Here is a 12,707-nt window from a genome sequence, read left to right as displayed (position 1 = left end):
AGGTGTCATTTGTATATATGGAGAACCTGGTGAAATTCCCTCTTCATCACAACCGTTAAAGCTGCAGGAGCTATACTAGAGTGATCAGATTTAAAAGAGGGGCAGGGCTTCTGCAGCTTTAACTGTTGTGATGAAGAGGAAATTTCCCCCAGGTTTTCCATATATACAAATGACACCTGCTGAAATTTCCTTTTCAATACAACTGTTAAAGATACAGGAGCATGATCCTCCTTTTCATATGGTCACCCCAGTTCCATATCAGTTTCCTTACATCCTCTCACTGCTCATGTGGTCCATGATTGACTGGACTTACCTCAGGCCCTGTTTGGAAGAGCCCCTGCCAAAGGAAGTGAGGCAGGTGGCTACTAGGAGGAGGGCCTTCTCTGCTGTGGCACCCCGGCTGCGGAACGGGCTCCCCAGAGAGGTTCGCCTGAGACCTTTTTATTTTCTCAGTATTTAAACACCTAATTTAACTTAAATGTAAACTTCGCTGTTTTAATTCCGTGTTTTAATCTATATCAATTTCCGCTGTGTGGTTTCATCCCAGTTGTGTTTTTTATACTGTATTTTATATTTGTGTTTTTAGACTGTTGGTTGTTTTGTTGTGCTTCTCATAGTTTTAATTTTTGTGAACCACCCAGAGAGCTTCGGCTATTGGGCGATATAAAAATGTAATAAATAAATAAATAATATTGGGAAAAAATAATCAAGGAGGGGAGCAATGAGCTAAAACTGAGCATGGCCCTAATTTTTATTTACTTATTTGGAAATTAAGTGCTCTGGGCTACGTTGCAAACCCATCGTGAGCCAGGCAGCTGATCATAGACTCATAGAATAGTAGAGTTGAAAGGGGTCTATAAGGCCATCTAGTCCAACCCCGTTCAACACAGGAATCCAGCCAAAAACATCCCTGACAGATGCTTGTCCAGCTGCCTCTTGAAGGCCTCTAGTGTGGGAGAGCCCAAAACCTCCCTAGGTAACTGGTTCCATTGTCGTACTGCTCTAACAGTCAGGAAGTTTTTCCTGCTGTCCAGCTGGAATCTGGCTTCCTGTCACTTGAGCCCATTATTCCGTGTCCTGCACTCTGGGAGGATCGAGAAGAGATCCTGGCCCTCCTCTGTGTGACAACCTTTTAAGTATTAAGTAAGGCTAAACATGATGTTAGTAGTCTTGATAAGGAAGGCCTGTACAAAGCACAAAGACAGCCATCTATTTATTCAAAAAGAAACTACATACAATAATGCACACACAAAAAAAACCTCCTTTACATTTGCACCGACGATTGTAATTTCATAGTTGTTTCCTTCCTGCAGTTCCACCGCTAAACTGCTTCTCTGCTCAACCCTCAAGATCCTATAGCCGGAAGAGCCCTTGGACAAATCATGCTTTGATCTTGCCTCCCGATTTCACCACGACTAAGGAAACCTCATTTAAGTTTGGGTTGGGTGCACTGCCTGTGCTGCTCACCGCAGGGACACGTCTGTCTTTTTCTTGTGGTCTGAAAATAGTATGGCTTCTCTCCTAGCTGGGCATTTTTGTTCCATGCATAATAAGAATAGTTCATCTACTAATGGCACAGTCCTATGCATGTCTACTCAGAAGTAGGGATTTCGAAAAAAATCTGCAATGAATTCAAATGCATTGGATAGGGTGACCATGTGGAAAAGAGGACCGGGCTCCTGTATCTTTAACAGTTGTTTTGAAAAGGGAATTTCAGCAGGTGTCATTTGTAGGCATGCAGCACCTGGTGAAATTCCCTCTTCATCACAACAGTTAAAGCTGCAAGAGCCCTGCCCTGACTGACCAGATACAAGAGGGCAGGGCTCCTGCAGCTTTAATTGTAGGGATGAAGAGGGAATGTCACCAGGTGCTACAAATGACACCTGCTGAAATTCCCTTTTCAATACAACTGTTAAAGATACAGGAGCCCGGTCCTCTTTTCCACATGGTCACCCTAATGTTGGATTTCCATGAGTATGACCTGCAGGTTCCACAGAGGCTGGCTTTTTCCAAGTCGCGTGGATTCTGCGAACTATTTCTTTTAAAATAATTTTTTTTTGGGGGGGGGGTGGATTTGGGCAAGTGATCATTTCTGAAGGTTCAAAATTCATGAACACCCCCTCCTAATTCTGTCAATGAGGGGTCACAAGAACGAAAGGCGCAGCAGATCAATCTGCGAAGCACAGACAGAATGGCTTTAACGAACTCCGTACATGCCTACTCAAAAGGAAGCTTCATTGAGTCCAATGGGACTTACTCCCAGGTAAGTGGGTGCCGGATTTCAGTCGGGGAAAGCAATCCTATGGCCTCTAGACAGCATCTGGGAGGCCACAGGGCAAGGCAGATTCCTGGATCCGAGGTCGGAGCCAGCATTTCAACCTCGGAGTCAAGAGCCCGAATTTCCCCGCCTCTCCCCCCTGCAGACCTCAGGGAAGAGAGAAAGGGGCAGGCCTGTGGGTGGGGAGAGGGGGGGACAGTTCACGAGGAATCCTTCAGCCTCTCCAGCTGCCTTCGCTCCCCCTCCCTGATGCATTAGCTAGAAGGGCAAAAAAAAAGAGACAGTCTAGCTGAAATGCAGAACTGGAGAACCATGGAGACTAAAATCGCCTCTGCTGCTCCTTCCATTCTGCACTGGATGTCCGTAACCCTCTGGGTTCGGAGGCTTACGGCCATCCTCATAGGACTGATCTCTAAGCCTTTTTGTTGTTGTTGTTGTTGTTGTTGTTGTCGTCTCTCACTCCACTCTAAAATGGGTTCTAATGATGCTTCAGTGCTAGGGTGTCTGTATGGAAAAGGAAGACTGGACAGCTGTATTGAAAAGGGAGTTTCAGCAGATGTCCTTTGTAGGCATGCAGCCCCTGGTGAAATTCCCTCCTCATCCCAACTATTCGAGCTGCAGGAGCCCTGCCCTCTTTTGTAGCTGGTCACGCTAGGCAGGGCTCCTGCAGCTTTAACGGTTGTGACGAAGAGGGAATTCCACCGGGTGCTGCACGCCTACAAAGGACACCTGCTGAAATTCCCTTTTCAATACCACTGTTACAGATACGGGAGCCCTGTCCTCTTTTCCATAGGGTCACCCTACTGTTAAAGATACAAGAGCCCTGTCCTCCTTTCCATACAGACACCCTACTGTTAAAGATACAGGAGCCCTGTCCTCCTTTCCATAGGGTCATCCTACTGCTAAAGATACAGGAGCCCTGTCCTCCTTTCCATAGGGTCACCCTACTGCTAAAGATACAGGAGCCCTGTCCTCCTTTCCATAGGGTCACCCTACTGTTAAAGATACAGGAGCCCTGTCCTCCTTTCCATAGGGTCACCCTACTGCTAAAGATACAGGAGCCCTGTCCTCCTTTCCATAGGGTCACCCTACTGCTAAAGATACAGGAGCCCTGTCCTCCTTTCCATAGGGTCACCCTACTGCTAAAGATACAGGAGCCCTGTCCTCCTTTCCATAGGGTCACCCTACTGTTAAAGATACAGGAGCCCTGTCCTCCTTTCCATAGGGTCACCCTACTGCTAAAGATACAGGAGCCCTGTCCTCCTTTCCATAGGGTCACCCTACTGCTAAAGATACAGGAGCCCTGTCCTCCTTTCCATAGGGTCACCCTACTGTCAAAGATACAGGAGCCCTGTCCTCCTTTCCATAGGGTCACCCTACTGTCAAAGATACAGGAGCCCTGTCCTCCTTTTCCACAGGGTCACCCTACTGTCAAAGATACAGGAGCCCTGTTCTCCTTTTCCATGCAGACACCCTACCGTTAAAGATACAGGAGCCCTGTTCTCCTTTTCCATAGGGTCACCCTACCGTTAAAGATACAGGAGCCCTGTCCTCCTTTTCCATAGGGTCACCCTACTGTTAAAGATACAGGAGCCCTGTCCTCCTCTCCATAGGGTCACCCTACTGTTAAAGATACAGGAGCCCTGTCCTCCTCTCCATAGGGTCACCCTACTGTTAAAGATACAGGAGCCCTGTCCTCCTTTCCATAGGGTCACCCTAGTTTGACAAAAGTCTGCTTTGGCTGCTGCACCGAACGCTCTGAAGGCTTCTCTTTGTGTGGAATCTCTGGCGCTTAGCTACATCAGACCAAGCGGTACAGTCTCCCCCGACGCACGGACGCAGGGACACACACAGACCCCGACCAGTTAGGCTACACTTTTAAGGCCTCCCCGGGTTTGTGGGTTCTTTTATGGACCACCAGCTGGGCGCTGCAAGTGAAGCAGCGGCCACAGGTCAGGCAGGTGTAGGGCTTCTCTCCCGTGTGGATCCTCTGGTGCTGCATGAGATGGGCGCTCTGGCTGAAGCTTTTCCCGCAGGTGCCGCACTTGTAGGGCTTCTCGCCCGTGTGGGTCCGCTCGTGCTTCACCACGTCCGAGCTGGTGGTGAAGCTTTTCCCGCACAGGGAGCACTTGTAGGGCTTCTCGCCCGTGTGGGTCCTTTTGTGCTTGATGAGGTCTGAGCTGGAACGGAAGCTCTTGCCGCAGGCGGGGCATTTGCACGGCTTCTCGCCCGTGTGGGTCCGCTCGTGCTGCGTGAGGATCACGCTCTGGCTGAAGCTTTTGCCGCAGTACGAGCACTTGTAGGGCCTCTCGCCCGTGTGGCTCCGCTGGTGCTTCACGAGGCCCGAGTTGGAGGCGAAGCCCTCCCCGCAGGTCAGGCACATGTAGGGCTTCTCGCCCGTGTGGGTCCGTTCGTGCTGGATCAGGTTGGAGCTCCGCTTGAAGCTCTTGGTGCAGAGGGAGCAGTTGTACGGCTTCTCCTCCGTGTGCGTCTTCTTGTGGTTGACGAAGTTCGAGCTGGTGGTGAAGCGTTTGCCGCAGTCGGGGCACTGGTAGGGCCTCTCGCCCGTGTGGGTCCTCTGGTGGGTCATGAGGTGGGAATTGGAGCAGAAGCTTTTTCCGCACAGGTAGCATTTGTACGGCTTCTCGGCCTTGTGGAACCGCTCGTGCACGATGAGGTAGGAGCGCTGGTTGAAGCGCTTCTCGCACACGGAGCACTGGTAGGGCTTCTCCCCCGTGTGGATGCGCTCGTGCTTGACGAGATCCGAACTCTGGTGGAAGCTCCGGCCGCAGTCGGGGCACTTGTACGGCTTCTCCCCCGAGTGGTTTCGCTTCTGGTGGCTGACGAGTCGGGAGATGCTGCAGAAGTTTTTCCCGCAGTGGGTGCAGATGTAGGACGTCCCTTCGGCGGAGCTGCCTTCCTCTAGCCCCGGGAGGAGAGGCAGCGGGCCCTCCGGCCTCCGCTGAATCTCACAGATGCCTTCCACTTCCTGAAAGGCAGAAAGTTTGCCGGCCGTCGCCAGCAATGACCCGCAGGGCTCCATGAGCTCCGGGCTTTTCAGTTCGGTAATCACCTCGTTTTCGCTCATTTGTCCGCCAACAGCTGAGTTTTGTTTTAAAAAAAAAACAAAGGCAGAAAAGGAGAGAGAGACACACATAAACAGAATGAACAAACCTAAATATGAATCAACAACTATTTCAGAGGTGCACGACATCAGGGCCAAATATAGCCTACCTAGAGGACCTTTTCCTTTGCCCCCTCCTCCTCCTCCCTCCCAATCCCCTTTCCTTTTGTGTCATGTCTTTTAGGTTGTAAGCCTGTGGGCAGGGACTGTCAAGAAATACTTTTGTAAGCCGCCGTGAGAAACGCACAGTTACAAGATGGAGAATACTTGGCTCAGCAATACTACAAATGAGAACGATCTTGGAATTGTTGTAGATCGCAAGCTGAATATGAGCCAACAGTGCGATATGGCTGCAAGAAAGGCCAATGCTATTTTTGGGCTGCATTAATGGAAGTATAGCTTCCAAATCACGTGAGGTACTGGTTCCTCTCTATTCGGCCCTGGTTAGGCCTCATCTAGAGTATTGCGTCCAGTTCTGGGCTCCACAACTCAAGAAGGACGCAGACAAGCTGGAGCGTGTTCAGAGGAGGGCAACCAGGATGATCAGGGGTCTGGAAACAGAGCCCTATGAAGAGAGACTGAAAGAACTGGGCATGTTTAGCCTGGGGAAGAGAAGGCTGAGGGGAGACATGAGAGCACTCTTCAAAGACTTAAAAGTTTGTCACACAGAGGAGGGCCAGGGTCTCTTCTCGATCCTCCCAGAGTGCAGGACACGGAATAACGGCCTTAAGTTAAAGGGAGCCAGATTCCAGCTGGACATCAGGAAAAACTTCCTGACTGTTAAAGCAGTACAACAATGGAATCAGTTACCTAGGGAGGTTGTGGGCTCTTCTCCCACCCTAGAGGCCTTCAAGAGGCAGCTGGACAAGCATCTGTCAGGGATGCTTTAGGGTGGATTCCTGCATTGAGCAGGGGGTTGGACTCGATGGCCTTGTAGGCCCCTTCCAACTCTGCTATTCGATGATTCTATGAGAGCCTTTTTTGGCTGAATGGCGGCATAAAAATGCTTAAATAAATAAATAAATAAATAATATAAATAAACCCAACTGCCTGGCGTTTCCCAAACGTCCGCACCTCTTCTCCTGGCCCCACCCCTCCCAATTTTTCCCAACCTTTTGGCGACAAGCAGGACACTGGGCCCCCTGGCTCTGACTGGGTTTCAGACAACTCAATAACCATTGTTGCTGCATGCCTACAAATGACACCGCCTGAAATTCCCTTTTCAGTACAACTGTTAAAAGATACAGGAGCCCGGTCCTCCTTTCCATAGGGTCACCCTCTCCAAAGGTGGCCAAAGTCTGTTATGCAGACAGCAGTTTGAAAGAACAGAAGCAGTAGGAAGGTTTAGCATTGCAACGAAATGATCTCCCATGACTCAGAGTCTAAGAGCGGAGCCCTGGCGAGCCATTAAAAAATAAAATAAAACCCCATATCCGTATTAGTATAATGCCTTTATCGGGTCAACAACAAAAAAACCACATAAAAATAGTGCAAACTTTCGTGAACCCCAGGTCTGTCTTACAGTCAAGACAGCTCTCTTTGCTGTTGTTATTTTTTAAAAAAGGGAGAAATTCTTAAACTTCGTGCCAAAAAAGTGTATATATTTTCTGTTTGCTAATTTGGCGGAAGAGGCATGATCAAAACCCACTTTGGATTTTCTCTGAATCACGAGGTCTAATAATAATAATAATAATAATAATAATAATAGCTTTCCAACCTTTCAAGTAGCCTCTGCAACTAAGCTGTTTGAGATACAGACATTAGCCAGCAGTAATGATTTCCTCCATGCCTTAAAAAAGCCTCATTACCTTAGCTCTCCACGAACATGAAAGTCACAAGAGCAAGCCGGGTTTCTGTTGTTGTTCTGCTAAACTCTCTCCCTGTATCTTCCACTAGCTCTAGCAAGTTCTGAATGAGTAATACACCCACCCCCCTTCATTTTTTAAAAGGCAGAAGGACACCAAGGTTGCCAACTTTTCAACCAGCTGCTTGAAGCTGTGCCTTCAAAACCAGGGCTTGTGTGTTATTTCTACAGCCGCGCGTTTCTGCACCCCAAGCCACTGTTCAAAGCGCAAGAGCAAACTGGACTTTGATTTCTGGTCAGTTGGCAATCTTAAAGGCCCCACTCTTAATAATTTCGCACTGAGCCCAAGGGGTGGGTAGGGAAGCAATCCCCTTTCCCCATCTTCTCCCCTGAGCTAAAGAGCTATGAATGGAGAAAGATTTTGCAGTCCAGGTCCTCCGTCCGCAGAAACTGTAGAAGGAAAGGTTGCTTTTCGCCTGCATTGTCCCTCATTGCGCTGCCTCTGGTGCCCCTTTTGTCTCTCCTCCACTAAAGCCAAGGAACAACAAAACAGAAAGGGAAGCATGTTGAAGAAACAACTCACCTCCACCTGAAAGATGCCACAGAAACCTTTCGTCTCTGGAGATCAAGGGCACTTGCAAACTGCAAAATTCCAAGAAGGACCAAGACTTGCAGGAGCAATTGAAAAGACAGGATCTCCCCGGGGGCAGGAAAGAAAAGGGGAGGGGGGAGAGAAGAGAGAAAGGAACAGGAAGTGGCCGTCACTTTTTATAGTCCCCCTTCAGTTTGTTTTTTTAAAAAATAGGTCTCTCTAGGAAATGTTACCACAGAGATAGCTTGCAGCAAAGACAAGCAAGCAAGAGTCTTGCAAAACTGGGGTGACCTGGCTCCTGCATCTTTAACAGTTGCATAGAAAAGGGGATTTCAGCAGGTGTTTTCTCCCGCTTTGTTTTGCGTGGCTGTTTTGCATAGGGTGACCCTATGAAAAGGAGGACAGGGCTCCTGTATCTTTAACAGTTGTATTGAAAAGGAAATTTCAGCAGGTGTCATTTGTATATATGGAGAACCTGGTGAAATTTCCTCTTCATCACAACAGTTAAAGTGCAGGAGCTATACTAGAGTGACCAGATTTAAAAGAGGGCAGGGCACCTGCAGTTTTAACTGGTGTGAGGAAGAGGAAATTTCACCAGGTGCTGCATGCATACAAATGACACCTGTTGAAATTTCCTTTTCAATACAACTGTTAAAGATACAGGAGCACTGTCCTCCTTTTCATAGGGTCACCCTATGCAAAACAGCCACGCAAAACAAAGCGGGAGAAAAGACATCCAATATCTTTCTCTTAGGACTAACCCACATTCCACAAAAATGTTTATTTATTTATTTATTTATTATTTTATTTATTTTTATTGATTACGTTTTTATACCGCCCAATAGCTGAAGCTCTCTGGGCGGTTCACAAAAATTAAAACCATAATAAAACAACCAACAGGTTAAAAGCACAATTACAAAATACAGTATCAAAAGCACAACCAGGATAAAAACCACGCAGCAAAATTGATATAAGATTAAAATACAGAGTTAGAATAGTAAAATTTAAATTTAAGTTAAAATTAAGTGTTAAAATACTGAGAGAATAAAAAGGTCTTCAGCTGGCGACGAAAGGAGTACAGCGTAGGCGCCAGGCGGACCTTTCTGGGGAGCTCATTCCACAGCCAGGGTGCCACAGCAGAGAAGGCCCTCCTCCTGGTAGCCACCTGCCTCACTTCCTTCGGCAGGGGCTCACGGAGAAGGGCCCCATAGATGATCTTAAGGTCTGGGCAGGTACATATGGGAGGAGGTGTTCCTTCAAATAATCTGGCCCCCAAACCATTTAGAGCTTTAAATGTCAATACCAGCACTTTGAATCGGGCCCGGACCTGGACTGGCAGCCCATGAAGCTGGAAAAGGACTGGCGTGATGTGAACTCACCGGTGTGTGTAAGCTTTCGGGCTCTGCAGAACCCTTTGTCCCAGTTCTCCACTTCGTTTCATACCAATACAATCCCGTCACGAGGATGCTGTATCCTTCTTGCACATTTATACCTCGTAGCACCTGCAATGGCATCTGATGTAGTGTTTTGGAAAATATGGAATAAAAAGCGGGAAATAACCTTTAAAAAGCAGGATACAGAATGCCACGTGTGCCATCAACAGTTATCGGTGCACTTCAATACCAATAAAAAGCACATAGGGTGACCGTATGAAAAGGAGGACAGGGCTCCTGAATCTTTAACAGTTGGGATAAAGAGGGAATTCCAGTAGACGTCTTTTGTACGCATGTAGCACTCTAAGCTGTACTAGAATGACCAGATACAAAAAAGGGCAGGGCTCCTGCAGCTTTAAGTGTTGTGATGAAGGGGGAATTTTTATTTATTTATTTATTTATTTATTGCATTTCTATACCGCCCAATAGCCAGAGCTCTCTGGCCGGTTCACAAGAATTAAAACCGTTCAAAGTATAAAACAATAGTATAAAACCATAATATAAAATACAATATAAAAGCTCAACCATATAAAACCAGATAAAAACAGCAGCAATGCAAAATTACAAATTTAAAACACCATGTTAAAATGTATTTATAGATTGTTAAAATGCTGGGAGAATAAAAAGGCATTCACCCGGCGTCTAAAAGCATATAATGTAGGTGCCAAGCGAACCTCCTTAGGGAGCTCATTCCACAGCCAGGGTGCCACAGCAGAGAAGGCCCTCCTCCTGGTAGCCACCTGCCTCACTTCCTTTGGCAGGGGCTCACGGAGAAGGACACCTGAGGATGACCTTAGGGTCCGGGCAGGTACATATGGGAGGATGCGTTCCTTCAGATAACCTGGCCCCAAGCCATTTAGGGCTTTAAATGTTAATACCAGCACTTTGAATAGGGCCCGGACCTGGACTGGCAGCCAATGAAGCTGGAAAAGGACTGGCGGAATGTGGTCTCGTCGGTCAGTCCGTTAGTAAGCGTGCTGCCCTGTTTTGTACCAGTTGAAGCTTCCGGAAGCTGATTTGTATGCGTTCACCAGGTGCTGCAGGCATACAAATGACACCTGCTGAAATTCCCTTTTCTTTACAATTGTTAAAGATACAGGAGCTCTGTCCTCCTTTCCATAGGGTCACCCTACTAGTCTAGATCTAGCCAAAGGCCTCCAGAAATGTTGGACTAAAACTCCCAGCATTCCCAAATACCAAGAGCGTTGCGGCACCTTACAGGCTAACAAATTCATTCTGACATACGTAAACTTCCATGGACGTTACTAGTGATATCAGTAAAATCCATCAAACCCTAAGCCACGCCCACTGACATGTGCTCTGCCTCTCTGGAGAGAAGATATCCCGCCCTAGCCAGATGTCCCGCCGCCAGAAGTCCTGCCCTGAAAAGAGCGGTCACCTGACAGGGATCATGTGACGGCTTTGGGAACTCACTAGTCTACCCTGGACCAATATGAAGGGGTTTTAGAGCCGTAACCCAGACAGGGGCAGAAATCCCACCCTATGGGGGTATTTCCAACCCTGAACCGGATTGGCCCAGCGGGGTCATGTGACCCCTCTAGGAACTCACTAGGCAACCGTGGACCAATATGAAGGGGTTTTAGAGCCGTAACCCATACGGGGAGGCAGAAATCCCACCCTAGGGGAGTATTTCCAACCCCAACCCAGATTGGACCAGATTGGTTCACGTGACCTTCACTCCACTGACCAATAGGTGGAGCTTTGCAAGGGGCACAGGACCCCACTTAACCAATCCGGGTCGGGGTTGGAAATACCCTCTAGGTTGGTATTTCTGCCCCCCCCCCCCGTATGGGTTAGGGCTCTAAAACCCCTTCCTATTGGTCCAGGGTAGACTGGTGAGTTCCCAGAGGGGTCACATGACCCCCATCAAGTGATCTCTCTTTCCAGGGCAGGACTTCCAGCGGCATGAGTTCCAGCTAGGGCGAGATATCCAGTCTCTAGAGGGGCGGGGCACCTGTCAGTGGGCATGGCTTAGAGTTTGATGGATAGTACTGATATTACTACTGACATTGTCCGCTTGGTCAGATGCATTTCCATTTTGAGACTGACATTTTGAGTGACTGCCAGCTGGGGATGTTGGGAGTTGTAGTCCAACATGTCTGGAGGATGCCAGGTTGGGACTGGTCTAGGTGGTACAAAAAGGCCTTCCCCAAAACTGGTGCCCTCCAGATGTTTTGAACTACAGCTCCCATAATCCCTGGCCATCCCGATGGTCAAATTTAGTTTATGGCAGCTTTGTATGTTTACACGCTCAAGAACCTTCAGTGCTGTGTAAAGAGGAGAGACAGCGCTGCGTTGAGGTAATTTAGATAAAAGGGAGAAAGACAGTGCTGCATTGGATTTAAAGCGGGATTGAACAAATTCCTGGAGAACGCAGCTATCAATGGCTATTACCAGTCCTGAGGGCTATGTGCTCCCTCCAGTATCAGAGGCAGTAAGTCTATATAAGAGCCAGTGAGGTGTAGTGGCTAGAGTGTCAGACTGGGAGTCGGGAGATCCGGGTTCTAGTCCCCACTCAGCCACGGAAACCCACTGGGTGACTTTGGGCCAGTCATGGACTCTCAGCCCAACCTACCTCACAGGGTTGTTGTTGTGAGGATAAAATACATGCATCATAGAATACTAGAGTTGGAAGGGGCCTATAAGGCCATCGAGTCCAACCCCCTGCTCAATGCAGGAATCCACCCTAAAGCATCCCTGACAGAGGGTTGTCCAGCTGCCTCTTGAAGGCCTGTAGTGTGGGAGAGCCCACAACCTCCCTAGGTCACTGATTCCATTGTCGTACTGCTCAAACAGTCAGGAAGTTTGAACTGTGTGTCAATAAACCAACTGATTTGTGTTGGTTAAAATCTGGAGTCTGCGGTCTTCATTATCAACACTCTGGATTGTAAAAGTGCAAATGTGAAGTCAGATTAGTCTAGCAGATAAAAACAAGCTAGAAACCCAGGTTTAAAGAGATGGTTTGGAGGATATATCTGGCCATAGTCTGCCAGTTCAGATGTCATGGCAAACTATGGTCAGCACTGAACAGGGAAGAGAAAAAGGGAACATACAAGCCCATAGCTTATTTCCCACCCTTCCAAACAATGGTTTGGAGCAGAAAGTTGGCAACCTGATGTCCTCCAGATATTTTGGATTACAATTCACATCTGCCCCAGCTAGCCTGGCCAATGATAAGGAATTATGAGAGGTGGAGTCCACCAGGAGAAGAGCCTTCAGTGTGGTGGCCCCCTTCCTATGGAATTCCCTGCCTATGGAGGTCAGATACGCAGCAAATTTGTAATCCTTCCGGCACCTCCTGAAAACGTTGTTGTTCCAGGAAGCCTTCCCTTGATCACCAACCGTGTTTTTATTTGCACATTGTTTCTTTTGAAAATATATTTTTAATGTGTTTTTTATTCTTTTATTCTGTTTGTTCACCACTTGTATGGCTTGGAGGCTTGCAAACCATGGCT

The 12,707-nt window shown here is 47.9% G+C and overlaps 2 protein-coding genes across 2 annotated transcripts in view; one reads left to right on the top strand and one right to left on the bottom strand.

Moving 5' to 3' along the window:
- Nucleotides 1-12,707, top strand: part of LOC134395661 (uncharacterized) — a 141,646-nt gene that overhangs the window by 34,359 nt on the left and 94,580 nt on the right. The window lies entirely within an intron of this gene.
- Nucleotides 1,987-12,707, bottom strand: part of LOC134396972 (zinc finger protein 271-like) — a 29,216-nt gene continuing 18,495 nt past the window's right edge. Inside the window, exon 6 of the mRNA XM_063123587.1 lies at nt 1,987-5,098. Within this exon, the coding sequence (XP_062979657.1) occupies nt 4,149-5,098 (950 nt within the window). The 3' untranslated portion in view covers nt 1,987-4,148. The remainder of the gene's footprint in view (nt 5,099-12,707) is intronic.

The sequence above is a fragment of the Elgaria multicarinata genome, chromosome 3 (genome assembly GCF_023053635.1).
Source record: "Elgaria multicarinata webbii isolate HBS135686 ecotype San Diego chromosome 3, rElgMul1.1.pri, whole genome shotgun sequence".
NCBI classification, from domain to species: Eukaryota; Metazoa; Chordata; class Lepidosauria; order Squamata; family Anguidae; genus Elgaria; species Elgaria multicarinata.
The sequence above is the reverse complement of the archived record's forward strand: the minus strand, read 5'-3'. Positions and strand labels throughout refer to the sequence as shown.